Source organism: Pelodiscus sinensis, chromosome 5 (genome assembly GCF_049634645.1).
Source record: "Pelodiscus sinensis isolate JC-2024 chromosome 5, ASM4963464v1, whole genome shotgun sequence".
Lineage (NCBI taxonomy): Eukaryota > Metazoa > Chordata > Testudines > Trionychidae > Pelodiscus > Pelodiscus sinensis.
Window position 1 is genome coordinate 117,021,555 of NC_134715.1, and position 22,098 is coordinate 117,043,652.

At 41.2% G+C, this 22,098-nt stretch overlaps 1 protein-coding gene and 1 long non-coding RNA gene across 16 annotated transcripts in view; one reads left to right on the top strand and one right to left on the bottom strand.

Moving 5' to 3' along the window:
• Window positions 1-22,098, top strand: part of LOC106732793 (uncharacterized) — a 77,754-nt gene that overhangs the window by 5,635 nt on the left and 50,021 nt on the right. For all 7 annotated transcript variants that reach the window (XR_012904415.1, XR_012904409.1, XR_012904412.1 and 4 more), the window contains exon 3: window positions 18,684-18,813. This is a non-coding gene — a long non-coding RNA (uncharacterized LOC106732793). The remainder of the gene's footprint in view (window positions 1-18,683; window positions 18,814-22,098) is intronic.
• SH3BP2 (SH3 domain binding protein 2) overlaps window positions 6,977-22,098 on the bottom strand; it is a 103,421-nt gene continuing 88,299 nt past the window's right edge. For 8 of the 9 annotated variants that reach the window (XM_075930864.1, XM_075930862.1, XM_075930859.1 and 5 more), the window contains 6 exons: window positions 21,350-21,932; window positions 18,634-18,742; window positions 17,008-17,063; window positions 10,231-10,312; window positions 9,856-9,915; window positions 6,977-9,435 (listed from right to left, as the gene is read on the bottom strand). In XM_075930864.1, the coding sequence (XP_075786979.1) occupies window positions 9,298-9,435; window positions 9,856-9,915; window positions 10,231-10,312; window positions 17,008-17,063; window positions 18,634-18,742; window positions 21,350-21,932 (1,028 nt within the window). In that variant the 3' untranslated portion in view covers window positions 6,977-9,297. The remainder of the gene's footprint in view (window positions 9,436-9,855; window positions 9,916-10,230; window positions 10,313-17,007; window positions 17,064-18,633; window positions 18,743-21,349; window positions 21,933-22,098) is intronic. The other variant, XM_006134705.4, reaches the window with a different exon arrangement.

Consider the following 22,098-nt stretch of genomic DNA (forward strand, 5'->3'; position numbering starts at 1 on the left):
CCAGAGTGGGGAAGGAGCAATGACTTAGCCTCTAATTGAGTTTGTGCTATGAGCTGGTTTCTGGAATCATGGTGAAATTTTATGGACTAAAAGTCTCAGGGGGGTAGCAAAATTTGTTGTTTTTAAAGTTACAGATTAGTGTCCAGTGGCACCTTAAAGACTAACAAATATTAATATATATAGTATCGTGAGCTTTCGTGGACAAAACCCACTTCTTCAGATGAGATGAGCTTGAATCATGATACAAACTAACATATATATATATAATTTCTTAGTTTCTAAGGTGCTACAGGACTACTTGTTTTTATGTGTTATACAGAAGGGCAGATTAGATTATCACAAATGGTCCTTTTTGGTCTGATGAAATAGCCATTTCATAGGAATTAATTATCGCAGCAAAAAATGTTGCTTTAACAAACTGCTGTATATCAACTATTAGTGTCACCACATTCTATCCACCTCTCACCCTATTCAACTACCATCCCCACATATTTTTAATGATTACTATATCACACCTGCTAGGTCTAAAAACAGTGCTTTATGCTATGAAAGCAGTCAGAGTTCATCTAGTTTTTCAAATAAAGGTAAAAATCAGTGAAAACATTCTTTCACAACAAGTAAACTTCTTAGAGCACTTGTCATGGACAAGTTTTCAGAAAGAAAGTAACAGAATACTTGATAATATTATGTAATGATCTTTGTCAAGAATTTTCAAGAGCCATAGTGAACAGATTGTTTCAGATTGGCTAGTTGAAATACAGCCACTTATTAAGGTTGCCAAACCTGTTTTGGTTTGCTCACTGGTTGGCAGAGAAAAGCAGTAGGCCAAAGGATAACGCAAAATAACTGAAGACTCATCTGGTCTATTTAAGCTCTGAAGGAGAGGAACATACATAGAAAATTAGTTATTTTTGGCAGTGTGTGGTTCAAGTCTTTTTATTATGGAAACAACTTAAGTTTTTAGCTTAGATCATTGCCTATGTTAGTCATGAAGAAGGGCTACCTGAAATTGTTGAAAAATCTGCCAGAAGTTGGGCTCTTCTGCAAACAAAATTCTCTAAAATTATATGTAATAATGCCAGACACTTAACAGACTAAATAAATATCAGATAGCTCTCTTCTGTGTGGACATAGCCATGGCGTTTTTATTGTTTCAAATTGTTCTTCACATTGCTGCTGATAGTGCCCTTCCTAATGGAAGTTCAGCCTTCTGTCTCTGGTTTCCTGCACTCCCTGTTCTGAGTGAAAGCAGCATATATACGGCCATCCTTCAGAGAGCTTCCTCTGGATTGATTGGAAAAGAAGGAAGGCCTCTCTCTCCCCCCAACCTCACCACCTCCACAGACCTCCTTGTCCCTTGCCTTTAAGTGGACAGTTTTCTATTTTTTTCCCATTCAGTTACTAATTCTTTGTGACTAATTCCTTTCTTGCTACAAGACCATTTTCTTAATCCAATCCCAGGAATGGGGTCTTCTGGCCCCCTCTCCAGTCTTAAAAGGCACCCCAGATAGGTCCCTAGAGAATAGAGCATTTTGCACACTGAGCAGCAGCCTCCCTCTTTAGGTGACCTACGCTGTCCACACGGGGACATCAGTTGCTAGAGTAGACATTTGTGAGTGAGCCTTTATGGGATTTGTGGGTGTTTCCATGTTGTGGCTTGTAATTTTCATCTGATCCAGGTCTTTGAGACAGCTCTTCTGGAATAGTCTCCAACTCCTCTGACATTTAAAGCTCCCTCCTCCAGAGCTAGTGCGCTTTGGTATACCTATGCTGGGAAATGTGCTCCCAGATGCAGCGTAGACATATCCTATATGTCTGACAGCCATTGGAAAGGCAAGGAAAAGGTGGTGGTAGAATCTCCATCCGTAGACGCTTTTAAGGTCAGGCTTTGACAAAGCCTTAGCTGGAATAATTTAGTTGGTGTTGGTCCTGCTTTGCACAGGGAGTTGGACTAGTTGACTTCCTGAGGTCTCTTCCAACCCTAATCTTCTGTGCTTCTATGATTGGACTGTGGCATGACCTGTTTGCATGGTCATCTCCCTTAAACAACAGGCATTAGCTGCTATAACTATGGTATATAGCAGTGGTGGGCAACCCTTGGCTTACCGAGGTTCTGTGTGTTGTCCGGGAGACACTTTGTTTACTGTTGCCAGATTCCAGCCACATTTTTTTCCTACCAGTCTTACTGAAGGGGGACACACACAAAACAAGGGCACATAAAATGAGGTGCGTGCTGATTGCACAAAACATTGACTGTAAGAGCCATGCACTCCTTCTGCAGCCAAAGTGCTATTACTGTTCAATTAGCACACATTGCAAATTCTAGGTGTGCAAGTAGTTAGCAAATCTGTCCCATCCTGGGAGACTGTTTTGGTCACAACAATCTTGTTGCCTATTGAGAAGGGCCACTTATGCACCCAGTCACTAGCCTAGGTTGCTCATCGCTGGGGTGGTGAATGGGAGGGTTACTGCCCTTTCTAGACCTCCCAGCCATTCAGTTAATTAAATTGCCCATAAAGGGTTAAATCCAGAAACACTCATATGCAGGAAGTGTTGGCAGGGAGCCAGGAGAGCTAATGGGAAGAGAGTGAAAGATTTTTGCAACTGAAAAACAGTTCTGCCAGCTTTAATTGTGTGAGTTCAGGGCAGAGCTGGGAGAGAAATGGACTGAACAGGAATAAAGCTTGGATTTTCTGGCCAAAAATATTTCATTTTTACAACAGTTGGGATTAAGGATGTTAAGGACTTATCGGATAGTTGAGTCAACTAGTCGCTTCCACCCTTGCTGCCTCTACTAGATAGAGGCAGCAAAGGGCGGGGGAAAAGGGGTACTTCAAAGTGACAGTGCTGCATAGACAGGCTCCATGCAGGCCTGCTGCTTTGAAATGCCATGGTGGTGTTTGAAAGGGGCAGCGCCACACAGCTGATCCTGGGCTCTGTGCAACGCTGTCCCTTTGAAACATTGCAGTGGAGTTTCAAAGCAGCAGCACTGCATGGAGTCCGGGGTCAGCTGCTGACTCCCTAGGTGACCATCCATGCTCAATGCAGCATTTCCACAGAACCTGTAGTCAGCTGGTGAGTCCCCAGTTGATCCCGGGCACCGTGTGGCACTGCTGCTTTGAAATGCTATGCAGAGCCCGGGATCAGCTGGGGAGTCCCCAGTTAATCCCAGGTTCCATGGAAGTGCCACACGGAACCCGTGGTCAGCTGGGGAGTCCCCAGCTGACCCTGGCTCCGTACAACATTTCAAAGTGGCAGGGCCGCATGGAACTGTGGTCAGCGGGGGACTCTAAGTCCCCCGCTGACCACAGGCTCCATGTGGGTGCTTCTGCTTTGAAATTCACAGGCATCCTCGCTGGGAACTCTTGTACGTTTCAAAGCTGGCACGCCGTGCACAGCCCAAGGCCAGAGGGAAGTCCTGCTGACTCCGAGCTCCACGCGGGCACTTGCACTTTAAAATGTGCTGGGGCTCTTATACATTTCAAAGGAAGAATGCAGAAAATCCATCGACTACTCAACTAGTAAATTAATCGATATTTAACATCCTTAGTTGGGATAGTCTCCAGACAATTTTATCTGCCCAACATTGTGCAAATACTATAACGGGGAAAGGTTTTTCCTCGAATAACAAACAAAGAACATCACAGTAAATTTGTTTGTCTTTCTGCTAAATCCTGTCTTATTCAGATGGGAGCAGTAGTCCTCACCTATGGAACTATTATATAAGAAATGTAAGCGGGATTTGGTCACATGATGTTATACAAAAAGCCAGTTATTGTATTGTTGCATCTCATCAAATTTTCACTTGATATAAAGAGTTGAGCTTTTAAGACCTTGCTTCTGTAAAAGGGTTCCACAAGTTTATATAACAGATTTTTTTTTTAATACTCCCAGTCTTTGCTGGATGTATTCAAATATTGAACATCCTACACAGTGCTATTCTGGCATTTGACCAGCAGATGTCACTAAATTCACAGTAACTGCCACAGAGGCTCAAAAAATTTATAAAAGCAACATTAACTTTGACATTAAAATCTGCACAAAATATAAAGCAGCATAGATCATATATGTTATCACATAGTTTTGTATGCGCATGTAAATAAACTTCAATTTACCTGCTTAAACTCTTCAGCTACAAACATCAAGAGTACATTAGTCACAACGTACAAGCACCTTCATTGTCAAAGGACAGAAGAAGGCCTGTATATGGGAGAGGAGGGGTGCGCGATGGATGCGAAAGCACCCTCCCCCACTCCATGATCCACCAAGTAAGCAGTGTGCTGCCCGAGCCTCCCTCTCCCCTGTTCTGACCAGCTAGGGAAAGACTAGGGTTGATTTTCCTGCTTACGTGGGGGATCAAGGGGGTGCATTTACACGCTTCCTTTGTATAGACTTGAGGACACAAAGCTAGTTGTAAATATTTTAATCATCAATGTCTCTACATTTATAGCTTCCACCTGATAGTATTTGAAACTAGAAGTGAACATTCATGAATTAGCAGGCTAAAATGGAAGCAGTATACAGTTGCAAAACATGGTGACTGATATTGTCTCTTACATTGTGGTCCTCCATCTCTGTCACCTGCTGCAGACACACTGCACTACCCACAAATCCAGTGCATTTATCTGCCCCCTTCTTTTCCCGGGCACCGCCCCCTGCTGCTCCCATTGGCCAGGATTCCTCTAGGCAAGCAGTTTCCTACGCAGCTGTTCCCCCACCCAGAGGGAAGGCGAGTGGCAGCATGCAGAGCCACTTCATTCCCCTGCAAGCCAGATCTTGCCCATGCTGCTCTCCCCTACCCCCTCCTCCCGCCCACTGCAGCAGGAAGCTGGCAGGAGGCAGAGGGGCCAAGTCCAAACCTGCAGCCCACCTGCAAGACTAGTGGCCACAAACCACATTGAGTACACTGATCTAGACAAGATCCTTGTTGTACAGACTGCCTCACTTCAGCCAAAGCATTAGAGGGACAAGGTAAGGTGACATCTTGTTGCATTAACTTCTGTTTCTGAAAAAGACAAGCTTTCAAGCTTACAGTGTCTTCAGTGACATACTCTTAGCTAGGGACTCAATGTTAGGCAAATCTCTGAATCTGTAGCTTGTTGGGATCTCCTGCTACAGCACCTTTATGGGATAGATTATGAGATCCCATAGGGACATCAAATGATCTCTACATACAGAGGGTTCCATTAAACTTTGCTGGGCTGATTCTCAATTACATTAAGGCTCCTATATTTAGTGATTTTCTCCTTAATATATATTTGATACACCTCACAATAGGGTCTGTATTGGTCTCTGCCTGAAGGGAGGCCAAGCTGCTTCACTACACAGTATGTCGACCAGTTCAGAGGCCTATTTAGCCTGCCACAGATTAGGAGCTCCGGCCTATAACCTGACCAAATAGCAGTCTGAATGTCCTGGCTCCAGCTCACGGCTGGCAGTACAGAGTCTAGGGGCTCAGGTTAATGCTGTGGCCAAGCAGCAGTTCCAAAGTCCAACCCTGGTTCAGGGCAACAAGTAGTCGAGAGACAGCTTCGGGTCTCAGCCTATCTGCAGGCTGTAGCAGCAGTCTATAGGCCCAGGCCCTTGGGCAGGGCAGGGCAGTAAACAGTTAAGGGCTCAGGCCTGACTGCAGGCTGAGCAGCAATTTATAAGCCCAGGTCCTTGGTCTGGGTGGGGCAACACAAACAGTATCAACAGTTTGGGGCTCAGGTCTGGCTGCAGGCAGAGCAGGGCTGGGTCTCCTTGCTCCGGTGGAAAGCCAACAAGCACCAGGGATTTTACCCTGACAGGGGGAACCTGACACCCAAGGTGAAGGGTGGCAGGGGGGATGCAGGCCCATCTGCTCCACTGCGTCCTAGCTTAGGGCCCTAACAGTGGCAGTGCTGGCTGCCACTGCTGGGTCAGTGGGGTCCTGGCTGCAACATGCCAACCAGGTCATAGGGTCAGCAGGGATCCTGACCACAACACACTGCCTGGTTGACCTCCATGTCCTCAGCCGACAATGGGTCTGCTATCCCTGGGCTGCTTCCTGATTCCCACTGGGGGCCTAATGCGTCAGCCTCTGCTCTTCGGGGTCTGTTGGGGACAATGGTGTCAGCAGAGTGTCCCTGGGCTCTGGGTCAGGGTCACTCAGTGGTCCAGGAGGCCCAGCCCAATCTTCTGCATCCTCAGGTGTCCTGGCTGCCCTGGCCAGTCTTCTGGGCCAGCAGCAGTCCAGGTGGCCCAACCCAGTCCTCTAGGCCCAGCAGTGGCTTTGGCTGCTCAGGCTACTTCTCCCTTCTGGGGGGCAGGGAGGGTGCAGTCAGGCCTTCCTCCATGGGAGCTTGGAAAGTGTGTCTGACTTGCTCTGTGGCTGCTCCTCCTTTTAAACTTCCAGCCCTGCCTTTCTGCTTCCTGTGAATCGGATTGGGTTGCTGTGGCACTGCCGACCAGGAGTTCTTATGGAGTCCTCCCCCTTCTGGGTCGTAGAAGGCCAATCGGCATCACTAGAGGGTGCAGTTTCATGATCGCAAAATTGACAAATATTAAGTTGGAAGGGACCGCAAGAGGTCATCTACTTCATACTTCAGCAGTAAGGCAGAATTAAATATACCTAGACTCAGGACTGGTTCTAAGACACTATGGGAGTGCCACTTTAATTTGTTCTACTTTGCTGACTTGCTTGTCATATTTTGTTGTCTAGCTAGAGGGAGACAGGGAAAGGGGGAGTTAGCTAAAAATGTTTTCCACTCGTACTTGCAAAATGCTTAGATCTGCTCTTGCCTAGAGCATCTCTGACAGATGTTTGTCTAATCTGTTCTTGATGCACAATTATTTCCTGAAATGGTGATTTTTCCATGTAAAGATATTTCCATGTACAATATTGATTTTAATATCATTGAAAAGTAAAGAATTAGATGCCACTTAAATATAGCACAACAAAAAGAGAAGTTTTCTTTTTAGTGTGTATGGTAGATAATGAAATTACACAGTTGGCATGAGTTCACCTTAACATTTATTTACCTCAGAAATGTATACATTCATAGATTTGTCACAAGGAAACTAACAGTAATTCATAGAAAATGAATATTTACATGTGTGCAAATTTCACATAGTATACAAAACAGTGTTATGTAATTTTATTATACTAGATTATGCAAATACTTTTTTAGTTTAAGGCATTTGTAATGAATAATGTTAGTTCTATGAGAAAATAAACAAAATGCTAGTAGAATTCAACTGCCCTCTTCCTGGAAGTATATTGTAAGTAAGTAACAATGGTTTGGTATGAGCCAGTCATTTGTTTCCAGACCCGGAAGAATTCATTTGATTAAAATCTATTTTAAAAAAAAGTTGGTTATTGAAAGTAATAAGAATTTCCTGGATGACCTCTGAGCAATCCTCTCTCCTTAGGTTAGTTCTCTCGAAAGAATAGAAACAGCTCTAATTATTTTTTTTGCAAATGCTTGACAGCGTGCTTCACACTCTGCTCTTCATATTAGAGAAGAAGCAGAGAAACACAGATGATTCCAATTAAAACTTCACAAATATTAACCTAGTAAAAGATATCAAATGTTTGCATAGCGCTTTACATTTTCCAAGCACTTTAGTTTATTCTCACAACACTCCTTTAAGGTCGGTACAGAGTTTGTCATTTACCTAAAACCATACACTATGTCAAAATCCAAGTATTCTGGCTCCAAGTCTAGTGCAAAGATCACATTTCTTTTTACTACAGGACAATTCAATCACAGGTAATAGCTAATGTGGCTCCCTTTTTATTATTTTTATAAATAGAAAATCATGTAACACTTTTGTTAAATGCATGAAATATATTAAATACAGTGTCATAGAAAACTTGGTGTTCATAAAGATATAAAAGCTAAATGCAGGAGGGATTATTCACCAGTCTGGATTCAGAAACTTTATCGTACAAATTTAAATTATTTCTATTCTCCTTTTACAGAGTTTGAGCACAATAATTACAGTACTCGAGACACAAAAGTTAAGAAATACAGGACATTAAAGTAGGTGTTTTTCTCTTCCCTCTGGTTAAACAACATACCCTACAAAAGTCAGTTATGCGGAAATGACCTGGGCTTTAGGATTTTTCTAAAATCATACAAACATACGTCAACAAGAATTATATACACCTATTATTAATAGGGCTGTTAATGCTGCAGTTTCATCTTAACTGGCAAAGAGTATTGTAGGTTTGGGATCATTAGTAATAAAATATGTTATTGTATACAAGGATTCTAAACTGAACAGCCATGTTAAAACCAATAGAAAGGACAATGTATGATTTTCACAAAGTATAATGGTACTTTACAGATACAAAATTTGATGTGCTGACAACTTCATCCAAGTGATTTAATGGGACTTTTATGTATTATTTACCATTTTTCCTATTGTCTTTGATGTTGATATGGGAGAAGTCTGTAAATCTCGGTCTGGGTTATTCTGCAAATTATTCTCCACTTCAGCCCATACCCTCCTTCTTAATTTCATACATTCATTTAAAAGTTATTTTATAGCACCTATCTTTCCAATTGAGAACTAGCCAATAGGGTTTCCAGTGGTGCAAACTTAATAATGGTCCACAATTGTCCAGAGGAGTTATCAGTAAGAAATATGTAAAATTCCATACCCACCATCAGAACTGAGCATACCCGTGCAGGCAGTGGGAAGCTGACTGCAGGAGTTAGAGAAGGGCCTTCTGTAAGACATGGGCTTACAAGGCTCACTTTCTGTATCCACATTGAACCACGTTATTGCCATAAGCATCCTTGTTATTTACAGATTAATTATAAACTATAACAAAATCTCAGTCAAGCACCGGTTGCGACTCAAGGAGCAATACCCGAGTCAGAAAATTAGTATTCCCTGTCACAAATGGACAGTGCTTTTCTTTCAAAAGTTCTCCTTTCCAAATAGTTATGTTCTCAATGCCTCTTTGGCCAGGTCCTTCCTCCAACTTCATATCAATATGATTAGGAAAGTAGCAGCAGCAGTTCCTCAAAGGGCACGTCTTGTAATACTTTTACAGCATAACCAGATCAGCCCCTTTCACAGAAAGAGTTGTAATGAGGATCTGAAATCCAGTGGTCCAGTTTGGAAGGACTTATCAAAGAGATGCTTAAATGCAAGTCTGTAGGCAGTGGGAGAACAAATGGCAGAAACAGTCTTTGTGTGCAAAGTTCAGGAAATCAAACCCAGTGGCATGGGAATTCCTAGTGGGAAAAACTACTATCCCTCGGAGTGCCCATTTTTCCACAGTATATTTGATCTTAAAGAGAGTTAATTTTGCAGGTCATGTCACCTTGGTCCACTGTAACCATAAGGACATTTAAGAATCAAGCTGTCATGGCTGGGTAAGACATGGGTGCAGTAGTACTCAACCAAACTTCCAATGTTCCAGAACATGGTTTCTGAGTCCAAGTAAAACTTTGAATCCTGTTGTAGGGATAGAAAACACATCTGTAATCAATGGGACCTAAAAAAGCCCACATCCCCATGGTCAAAAACCAGCATCCACAGAACTATGAACAGACCACTCTTTTGTAAAACTTATGTGTGTACCTAGTTCATATCACGTACACGATAAATCCAAACCAAACCTAGGGATACAAACACCCTAAGATTTTACTGAAGATATTTGAATCTGAACATTACAGGCTTTCTATCTTCATAAGTGAAAGGCTCAGATCTGAGATCTAAGGCTCTAAATCCAGATCTGATTTTTGCAGTTCAGGCCTAGCTTTACTTTTTTTCTCTTTGCATAAGGGGTGGGGATGGAGATGGAAGGGTGTTTGGAGGTAATGGGAACAGGTGTATATAACAGAAGCCCTTTTTATATACAGCATTTATACCAACCTTTTCAAAGATTCTGTAGTTTCTCACTTTCTCAGCAGATTCATCCCATACAACTAATACCTTGAAAAAGAAAAAAGCAACATTATATTCAGTATGCAGAAAAAAAAAAAGACTTCCTAACCAATTTATGAAGAAAAAATTCAAAACTACCCTTTTTGAGTAATCAGTTACATTTCTTTTAAATAGCTGAACAGTGTGCATTATGCAAGTTAGGATGTACAGCTTTTCCTTCAGACTTCCCTCTTAAAAAAAGAGCATCTCTCAATTGCGAACACATTACTGTAATTGAATTCCAATATTGCTAATTTGCAAGTAATGATTAATTGGAGTTTCATTTAATTAACTTAAAGCACAGGTTCCCGTATTGTGAGTTACCTTTCCAGGCTTGGTAGATGAATTCCTAATGCAATATAATCCATTTTGTGGATGTCCTCTTGGATTGATAGCTTTGAACATCCTAAAAATGATATGGAAACTGTAAATATCACAGGAAATACTAACAAACATCACAGATTTAGGATAGAAAATACTTCATTTCAGTTACTGTAAGGATTTAGCCTAAGAATTGAGTAAAGACTGGAAAACCAGTTTCATAGACAAATGGTAATGGACATTTGAGGAAGATTAGGGTCCCTAAGCAGCTCCTTAAGGTCCCCTCATATAAGGAGGTAGTGATGTCTTAGTGAAGTGGTTCCCACTTTTTTTTTTTTTTTTTAAACTGCGGACCGGCAAACTCATTCAAAAATGTTTGGTGGACGAGCATAGAAACATTTACATACTTATTATTGTAATTGATTGGCATAATTAATTGGCATTAATTAATTTTAAGCTGTCGTGTTATTTTACATTGCATCTGTATGCACACACTTTTAATTGTAACAGATATTATTGTTCCTCCCCAAACTATTTGCTTTCCACCTTGAAAAAAACCATACATAACACATCACTGGCTATCCAAAATATGTTATTAAAGCAGCCCAACGAAACATGAGGCTGCCGCTGGAGAAAGGGAAGGGAAAGAAGGCAGGGAACAGAGGGCTGCCTGGCTGGCTGCTGAGGCCTTTTTTTAAAGCATCCCAACAAAACATAAGGCTGCTGCTGGAGAGAGGGAAGAGAGCGCCTATCCAGCTATGTCCTTACTTCCTCCCTCCCTCTTGATCAGGGGCGGATGAGAGTTTTGCAGGGCCCAGGGCAGAACAATTTCGCAGGGCCCCCCTTTAGAGAAAAAATAGAAAAAAGGTGTCAAATGCGCAAATTGACGGCTATTTTCATATTAAATGTGAATTGGGTAAATTCGATAGAATTTAATTTAGTTGGAAAATTTTTTTATTTTAATTATATTGTAAGTCATTCTTAAACAAAATTCTGCATTAATAATTAAACATTTTCATTTGTATTTAAGTCTATTATAACTGTCTAGCTCTTTTGGCAGCGCATTCTTCAATTATGTCCTTAAAGTCCATTTCTTTACACAGGTCGTTTTTAATCGATATAATCGAAAGACCTACAAAACGCTCCTGGCTCATAGTAGATCTTAAGTAATTCTTTATTAGTTTCAATTTAGAGAAACTTCTCTCTGCCGAAGCTACTGTCATTGGACTAGTTAGAAGTATCCTAAGAGTGATATAGATATTAGGATATATGTCTTCCATATTGTTTGAACAAATTATTTTCAAACAATCATGAACTGTAATACAACTGTCTGGAATAATTCTACAAAAGTTCTGCAACTCTTCGTAAAGATCTAAACCTTCAATGTCACAGGAGTCACCATCTTGTAGATTGACATGAAGATCCATACAATGTTTTTTTAGTGTGTCCTTATCCATTCCTTTGATGCTTTTCATATCAGGTAGAAAACCAAATATGTTTTTGTGATTTTCGTACAACTCGAATCGTTTCTTCATAGAAACAAGAGCAGAATCAACAATTATCAAAAAGTAGTTTATTCGGTATGATTCCTCTGTGTTTTCAATAGGTTTGTCATTTCCCTCATATGAAAACATATTCGTTTTATTTGTTAGATGTTTTTCCTGAAATATTGGATTGATGTTCAATTCATCACACATCTCTTTGGCTGTAGTTAATGCACTTTGGAATCCTGAAGATCTGTATTCCCCCAAATATGAAACAAGATACTTTAAATGATTTAAAAAGCAATATCCATTTCTATATTTGTTTTCTGCAGAATTTTGCTGGTAGTATTTACTTTAAGTAATACATCATACCAAATAACAAGGCTGGTTAAAAATTCATATGTTCTTAGATGCTTTCTGACAGCAAGTACTTCACATTTAAGTTTGTGATCCGTTACCGTATTTAAAAGTCCACTTAAAGCATTGTCCAATCCAGTTGTTTGAAATCGAATTGCTTTAACGCTTTCAATACGGCACTCCCATCTAGTTTCCGAAAGTGGTTTTGGTGAAAGTAGAGGAGCATGTCTTTTAAATACATCCCATCTTGCTGTTGACACCGCAAAAATTGTGTAAACCCTTTGTATTATCCCGAAAAATGTCACCGCTTGCATGGACGATTTTGCAATATCTCCCAACACTAAATTCAAATTGTGACAAGCACAGGGTACATAAAAGGCTCTTCGATTTTCTTGTAAAATTAAAGCCTGCACTCCTACATTTTTACCCTTCATATTAGCCCCATTGTCATAAGCTTGTCCTCGACAGTCCTTTAAATCTAATCCTACATCTTGGAGTTAATTTTTTTAACCTTTCTGCTAACCCTCTTCCTGTTGTATCATCAACAACTAAAAAATTGATAAACTTTTCATCTATTTTAAAATCTTGATTTTCTATATTCACAAATCGGAGTATCATCGATAATTGTTCTTGGTGACTGATGTCAGGAGTACAATCTAATATTATCGAATAATATTTTGCCCATTTTACTTCATCAATTATGCGTTTCGTAACTTTTTCAGATATTGATATAATTAATTCATTTTGAATTAAGTGACTCAAAAAATGGTTTCGAGTATCCTTTTCTGTAAAATGGTATACATGTTCTGCCATCACTGGGTCGAATTTAGCTAATAATTCAATTATTCCCAAAAAAAATTTCCATTATGGGATTGAAAAAGTTTTTCAGTTTTTCCTCTGAATGATAAATTTCGACTCGCCATAAATATAATTATTTCAACTATACATTTGAAAACTGCAACAAGTCTTTGTTTCTCTTTTTCTATCATGCTTTGCGTCATCTTATCGATAGTTACTTTATTCTTCAAACGTTTTTGTAAATCTGTCCATTTAATCATTCCTTCACGATGATTCTGTGAATTTTCATGCTCTTTTAATCTTTCAGCCAAATGTTTCCAGTCACTGAAACCGCCAGTCACAAGGGCAATTGGAATTGGTGCAAACAATTTGCAGCTAAAGCAGTACTCAGTATCTTGAAGTAAAGAATAAACCAACCACCTTCTTTCCATCATTTCTCCATTGTTTAATAATCTGGAGTATTGATTTGCTGAAAAAGATCTGTTTTGTTCATCTCTAGGAAATTTAAAACTTTTTATTTGTGCGGGTCCTTGCTCAGCAATAAACAACCTGACTTTATCTGTTAGAATAGTTGGCCATTTTGCAGGGTCGGTTAAGCTACTTTTCGGGGCACATTCTAACTCACCATTATCTTCTTCTGATGAAAGCTCTTCTGAATACTTGGAATCAATTTCGGTAAGATCTTTGCTACTAATGTTGACTTCAGCTATTGCGGATTCTTCTAAAAAAGGCGGATGATTTTGCTTTAGTTTGTCTAATAACCTTGATGTTATTGCAGTTAATGGGTCATCTGGCAGATCTGGTGCCATTGAAGACGAAGTGAACGTTGATGTTAATGGCAGATTATGATTCTGTTGTCGCAATTGAAGTTGGAGTAAATGTGGATAATTCCACAGAATCTACTTCTACTGGATCTGAATGTGATGACAGTGATGATGATTGGGACTGTTGTGGTTCTTCATCTAATTTTTTTGTGTTTTGAACAAATTTTTCCATAGTACCTTTTAGACTGAGATTACATTCTTCAAGTTTTCTTTCCTTCTTTAATTTTTGGCTTCCTGACAAATATTTTCTACCTGCATCACTCGCTCTGCTAGTCATTTTATAATTTGGGATTGTTGGCAAATTTACACTTATAAAATTTTTATTTATCTGTAAAAAATGGAGTGAGTGACATGGGGCATGCGCCACAAACACAACCAACTGGTAGTAGTGTATGTGCAAATCAGTTTCAATTTGTCACCCGTTGCGTATTCATATTACTTCATTACACGTTTCACATATCAATGTTAAATGTTCATTATTAAAAAAACTAGCCAATAGCGCTTTTCAGGTTTCTCTCCTCCTCCTGCCTCTCTCTATCTTTCTCTTCTCCTCCTGCCTCACTCTCCTTTTCTCCTCTTCTGCCTCACACTCTCTCTTCTTCTTATCCTCCTGCCTCACTCTCCTTTTCTCTTCTCCTCCTCCTGCCTCATTCTCCTTTTCTCCTCTTCTGCCTCACTCTCTCCTTTCTTCTTCTCCTCCTGCCTCACTCTCCTTTTCTACCCCTCACTCTCCTTTTCTCTTCTCCTCCTGCCTTGCTCTCCTTCTGCCTCACTCTCTCCTTTCTTCTTCTCCTTCTGCCTCACTCTCTCTTTTCTTCTTCTCCTCCTCCACTGACAGAGCCCAAATGGCGGTTTGCACCGGCTGAGCAGTGCAGAGCCGAGTGCCAGGGCGGGAGGCGAAGGGGGCGGGGCAGTGACTTACGTGGCTAGGGGGCAGGACCTGGAGCTTCTATCATGCGGTTTGCCTCTGCCAGGCCCTCAGCTGCGTTCTGTGCTGTGCAGCCGTGACGTCACGCGGGAGCAAGCGGCGCTGGTGCAAACCGCCGTTTGGGCTACGCTGGAGTAAGTGGCCGTTTCAGCCCGGCGCGGGGCCTACTGGAGCACGGGGCCCGGGGCAGCCGCCCCGCTCGCCCTGCCCTATATCCGCCACTGCTCTCGATGTTCCCTTCCCTACTAGCATGCTCTTCTATGGACTTGGAGCAGGGAGCTTCTACTGCTGAGGGAGTGCCTCTCCCCAGCCATGAAGTTCTCTGCAGGGGCTAAATTAGCAGCTGCATGGCCATGCAGATTACAGGGAACCTTGCCAAGTGGGCATAGCCTGGCAGCGTGCATTGGCCTGGCAGCCAGCAGTTTGTGGCTCAGCACTAGTCCGCGGACCAGAGGTTGGGACCTACTGTCTTAGTGGGTTTTGCATAGGCTGGAAAAAAAAGCAACTGTGGATCTCTACCCAACTTGCTGTGTGAGCTTCAAAACATCACTAACTCACAGATTGGGAAATCAAAGCAGAATTTCCCTACTAAGATGGATAGTGTGAAGATTTCAGTTAATTAATCTTTGCATAATACTTCAGACTTTAAAATTATTTTCTTGTGGATTCTGTGCTCAATAAAAGTTCTGAGTGGTAGCACTGAAGCATAAAGGTCTCTCTATTTCTCTGCAGACCAGTGAATCAAGTTACATGCAAGCAGGGATGGCAGATTTGTAGAAATTTGGTAGTACCTAGAATGCAACTCCCACATCCACCTAAAGCTCTGGGGGGGAGTTTAGGTGGGGGAGGGGTGCAAGTTCTGGGAGGGAGTCTAGAGTGCAGGCTCTGGGACAGAGTTTGGGAGCTGGATGCAGGTTCTGAGCTGGGAAAGCAAACTGAGTGCAGAAAGGGGTGCAGGCTCTAAGAGGGAGTTTGGGTGCAGGAGAGTGTGTGGTGTGTAGTCTCTGGGATGGAATATGGGTGGTAGGGAAAGCTCTGGGAGGGATTTTGAGGGTGGGAGAGATGTGGGGGGAAGGGATGCATACTCAAGGAGGGATGCATGCTCAGGGAGGAAGGTTGGAGGGGGTGTGGGGCTTACCTGGGACACTACTCTCTGGCAGCAGCTCATAGGTGGGAGTGCCAAGGGGTCTCCATGTGCTGCCAGCAAGCACCATCCCTGCAGCTCCCAATGACCACAGGACAGCTCATGGCAGGCACAGCATGCAGACACACCGATACATCCTTGCCCAGGAGCTGCAAGGATGTGCCAGCAGCTGCACATGGAGCAAACAAGTACTTCAGGTGCACTGCACTTATGGGGTAGAGGAGGAGATGTGCAGGCCCTTTTAAAATTACCCAGGGACAGCAGGCAGGGCCAGGGGATGCACCATGGGAGGTGAACGAGGGCAGAGACCCAGCCCCAAATTTTGCTAGGGCTAGGACTTTGGGCCAAAAATATTCTGGAGCCCAAACAAATCATTGTCCCTGAATGCAAGTGAAATTGCCTATTTTTCCCTACCTCTCTGCCTCTAGATTATTGGCTTCTTAGAGCATCTTGGATCAAGTTCCTGAGCTTTTCTAAACTAATTAGCATATATTGAATAGTACCATAAATAAATAATAGAGAACAAATAGTAGCAGTGCAATTTTCTCAAACCTTCCCCTCATCCCCAAATTACCCAGCTTTTACTTTGACGGATCACTGTCAGAGTATGAGGGAACAATTCAGTCTCCACAAACTTTGGAGTCTGCTGAGGACTGAGAACAAGCTTATGGTAGCAGTTGTTGACGACACTTATCCACTGAGAACTGAACTAAGACCATTAAATTCATTTAATATCAGTCAAACTTGAAAAACAACAAATGGTCTGGTAACACTTTATAGACTAACAAAATATGTAGATGGTATCATGAGCTTTTGTGGGCACAGCCCACTTCTTCAGATGACTGGAGTTTAAGTCATGTAATGTCTTTTAGACACTATAAATCTGGGCTGAATTTGAATCAGTTACCTACAGTTTAAAAGTTCTAGCAAACTCTATGCCAAACCTATACAATTCATTGTCACAGCAGGGAAATCCAGATATGATGTCAAATAGTGGTATAAATGTTTGAATTATTAATTTATAGTCAATACTGTAAATACTTAATTAGTTTTCCTAAATCCACTGGTTTTCATCTTAAAAGATTTGTAATATACATACACAAACAAATGGTAAACTGATTCATGAATTCAGTTGAAATCTCAGTTTGATTTATTAGTCTTAACTCTCAGAACATGGCTTTCTAGACAAGATGTCATTTCATTTGAGGATTTATAAGCAACTCTCAAAAAAAAAGTTAATCTTACCTTTCTACTTCAGTGGATTCATAGGTCTGGACAAATATTGAATTAGGCAGCTCAACCTGTTAAGACAATAATTAAAAAAAAAAAAATGCATTAAGGAAGGTAAACAGCAATTATGAGATTAATATTTTAAAAAGAAGACTGAAATAACTACAAGGTGAATTGGCATATTACAGCTCTCTAGGAGTCTCTAAACTCAGGCCCAGACTTTCTAGGTAATTTTTACAGTACAAGTATTTTGTATAAGTAAATTATACCCACGACCTCCTGACTTTGTTACTACATTTTTATTCTCTAGAGCAGGGGTTAGCAACCTATGGCACGCGAGCAAGATATGGCTCTTTTGAAGCTGAAGCCCACCCCCCTTGCTGCCCCCATAGCAGGGAGACCGCGCTGGCACTACAGCAGGCCTCGGCAAAACAGTCTGCTTCTAGTACTCCAGCCCCTCCCCCCAAGCCACATAACCCAAACCTTCTGCCGCCCTCCTGAGCCCATACCTCCGCCCAGACCCTGCACCCCAATTCTCTGCCCCAGATCACAGTCCCCTCCTGCCCTAGGTCACAATCCAAACCCCGGCATCCCTTCCTCACCCCATTACCCCGCCCTAGATCACAATCCAAACCCTGGTACTTCTTCCTGCACTCCAATCTCCTGACATAGGTCACAACCCCTTCCTACCTTAGATAACAATACAAACTTCGGCACCCCAGTCCCATGCCTTGCATCACAAATGCCTCTTCACCCAAACTCAATGGCCCCTGACCCAAAAAAGGTTCCCCACTTCTGCCATAAAGACAATTTTGAAACCTTTTTTGTTGGACATAATATTTTACTTTATTTAAAAATGAAGGCTGGCCAACAAGCCCCCAATTGGGGCCCAGCCCATACTGGGCCTCAGTGTCATAACACTCCTGCATCCCTCCCACACACTAACCCTGAATCCATATACACCTGAAGTCCCTGCCTGGAGACTCTCATATCCCATACTCCCAGGCTCCTGCTATAACATTGCTGTACCCCCACAACCCTGTGCCCTGAGCCAATCATACACCCAAATCCCCTACCCTAAGCCCCTAATATATCCCAACCCAAATTCCTGCACCCCCATATCTCCATCCCCCTGCCATAAGATTGACAGAAGACAGCCTGAATGCATGCATGAAGCTGGATTTGACCAGTTATGATGTTAACATCAAAGAAATGCAAAAAAAATGCAGCAGCAGAAGTCCCATTAAATAAAGTCTGTGAGTACAAGGTTTCATTTATGCTATTATCAATAATATTAAGTTGTATATTTTCAGTCATGCGAATGGGCATTCTTATATGGCTCTTTGTTGACCACTTGTTCTGAATTTTGATGTAGTTTGGCTCTTTAGTTCGGAAGGGTTGCCAACCCCTGCATGTGTTCCTTCAAAATTGCTAATACATACTTGTGCATCTGACATTAGAACCAAAATACATTACCATCTCTCTCAAAGCTGGACAGTGCAGTGGAGCAGTATGTGTAAGTGAAGTGCTGTTACTAATTCTACAGATTCCTTCTTAACTTATATACTTGACTCAGCCCAAAATTTACAACCCCCTGAAACTCAGAAGTGTTCTCTTCAGTAATATGCTATATGATCTTACTTTTTCATAATCTTCATCAGAATCTTCATCAGACTTGTTTTGCTTTGAAGGTAATGCTGGTTTCTCAAAAGAGAAGCCCCGGAAACTTTGCCCATCTGGTGGAGATCTCCTGGAAGAAAGAACAAAACTGAAGAACATTTCTGCAGAAAAAGTATTGAAACAATAAAAGCACTACCAGATGTGAGTTTCTGTTAGTTACATATTTGGCATTTAACAGTTTTTATATTTATTTCAAAACTACTGAGCAATGTAATGGGCATTGAGGCTTTCATCTCTAAGAACATTTTTGCAGATATACCCCATGTCCTTGACTAAGGAATGTACTTATACTAAAGCATGCATTTTATTCTGTGTATGAGCCTGCATGTAATAATGTGCTTTAGGAGCCTAAAGCTATTTTTTCAGTTCATGGTGAAATCCTGTTGTAAAGGCTTTTTTTTACAAACTACAGTCTAAGGCTCTATTGTACCTTTTCAACAGAACCCCATACAGACAAGACATACTTTTGGTTCTTTAGTGCTTTATTTTATGTTGTCTAATATTTATTCCTTAAATATTTCCAAGAGTCACAATTTGTTGCAAAGTTTTCAAATGCTGGACAGTTAAGATTACACAGACATCATCAATGACTATATAATGCCTCATAAGGAATAGCAGACACATTCATACTCTGAAGACGGTAGGGAAATACCACAAAACTTCCAGACAGATTTTTTCATGCAGCAATTTTTAAACATGGAATCATATAAATATGGGGCTGGAATGGACCTTGAAAAGTTATCAAGTTCAGCCCCCTGTACCGAAGCAGACAAAGTAAACCATTAGACCATTGCTGACATGTTTATTTGTAAAAACTTCCAAAGATGGAGGAATTCTACAAACTCACCTGAAAGCCTATTCCAGATCTTAACTACCCTTTTTGGAAAAATTTTCCTAGTCTCTATCCAAAAATGTCTCTTACTGGACATTAACTTTTGGTCTTCCTTCATGGACACGGAGAACAATTGATCACTGTCCTCCTTATAATGGCCCTATTGTATCTGAATACTTTTTAGATAGTTGTCTTTTCTCAAGACTAACAAGTCCACTTTTTTTTTTAAATGAACCTTTTCTATCATAAGTTATGCTTTCTAAACCATTTTATCAATTTTGTCGCTATCCTCTGGACTCTTTCAATTTATCCACATCCTTTTTTTAAAATATGGCGCCCAGATCTGGACACAGTACCTCAGTTACTACATCAGTGCCAAGCAGAATGGGATATTTACCTCCTGTGTCTTACATGCAATACTCCTGTTAACAGATCTCAGTATATTACATCTTTATTGCAACTCCATCACATTGTTGACTTGCATACAATTCGTAATCCGCTATTACCCCAGATCCTTTTCAGTACTACTAGCTAGTCAGTTATTCCCATTTTGTAGTCATGTATTTTATTTTTCATTCCTAACTGAAATATTTTGCACTTGTCTTCACTTACTTTGTCCTGCTGATTTCAGATTGACCTTGATTAGTTGGAGTCATTTTGAATTCTGTCTTTCAAAGGGCTTCCAATCCCCTTCAGGCTGGCGTTGTCTGTACATTTTGTAAGCATTTTTTCCACTCCTTTATCCAAGTCATTAATGAAAATGACCCAGGACTGATCTCGGTGGAAAAGATACACCCACCCAAATTGTCAGCAAACTCTGGATACAGTCTATCAACCAGAACTGCACCCACCTTATAGTAATTTCATTTGTATCAGTGATTTTCAACCTTTTTTTTCAATTGCAGATCCCTAAAAAATTTCAAATTGAGATTTAGAAAGATAATCTATGGATCCACAGGAGTCTGTGGACCAGAGGTTGAAAACCACTAATCTTGATTGTATTTCTCTGTTTACCTTATGTTGGGTGGGAGGAGAGGTGGAAACTATGCCAAATGCCTTACTAAAATCAAGATACATCACATCTATTGTTTCCCTCACCACTCCCTAGGCCAGTGAGTGACTTAATCTGCTCTTGACAAATCCATACAAGCTATTCCTAATATACCTATTATCTATCCTCCAGATACTTACAAAATGATTGTATAATAATTTGTCTCAGTGTCTTTCCAGGAATCAAAGTAAGGCTGACTATTAGTTTATAATTCCCAGGATCTTCTTTGCTCCCCTCTTTAACAATAGGTAATGTGTTTGCCCTCCTCTAGTCATCTGGGACCTTATCTATCCTTCACAAGTTTTCAAAGAAAATTGCTAACAGTTCCAAAAGGGCATCAGCTAGTACCCTAAATTCCCTAGGGTAAATTTTGCAAGGCCCTGACAACTTTCCCTATATTGGTTTGCATTTCTCCCCCCTTGTTCTTAATATTGATTGCACTGAACATCTGGTCACCATTACTCATTTTAGGGGAGTGTAGGCAAAATACGCATTTACACCCCAGTCTTCTTCATCCATCTAGAATCATCCAAACTGAATCCATTCTATATCCCCTTGACAAGTATCATATCAAGTTCATGTACAAGACCAAAACCAAAAACTGGTTTATTTACAGTCACCGTTGAACATGACAAAAATGTGCAGTAATTTCACTGCAAAGCTTGGGGGCAGAAGGGGGGGCAGAATGCTGACTTGGACCTGATGAGCTAAGTATCAGAGATATCATTTGGTAAATTTGGCAAACATACTACAGAAAGTTGGATCATGCTACTACCATCTGTTTTCATACTTACTGTAATTGAGGAAGCAAAGATTTCTCTGGTATAGATTTGGAAACAGGTACAGGTGGTTTAGGCAGCACTTGTGGCACGAACAGTCCAGGTTTACCATATTGTTTTGGTGCTCTGGCCTCCACTGGCTTCTCAGTTAATTCCGACAGCTTGGGTTTGTAGCTTGGTAATGGAGGCGGGGGCCGTGGAGAAAGGTTCAATTGTTTTAGCCTCTCACATCCTTCACTGGCAGTTAGTATATGGGCTAGAGGTCGAATCTCTGCTGATGGCAAACAGCTTTCTTTGATGCAGGCAGGCTTTTTCAGATGAGGCATAGGGGGCACCGGTGGCGGTAGATCATTTATTCTACGACTTGATGACTGTATTTTTGAATTTGACTCGGCTCTGCAGTGAACCTGGGATTCTCCCCTTGTATTGAAGAGGTCCTCTTGTTTTATATCAGGTAAGCTTCTTTTAGGAGGTGGTGGAGGAAGTATAGGCCCAGTAGGCTGGCCTGTGAAGGAGCGTGGCCTTGTCTCTAAATAAGCCATTTTCCTGATGGGAGGGACTGGAGGTGGAGGGTAGGCTGGTGGGAGGATCATATTGTCTGTGTAAGAAAAGCCCAGAAAACATAGGAATTAAATTTAAAAAATGAAAATAAGATTCTACTCTCCTTTTGTTTGGAGTGAAGTTTCTATTTGATTTAGGCTATATTAGGGCACCTAGCATCATGGTGTCTCCATGTTAGACGGACACTTAACTTCGAAACAAAA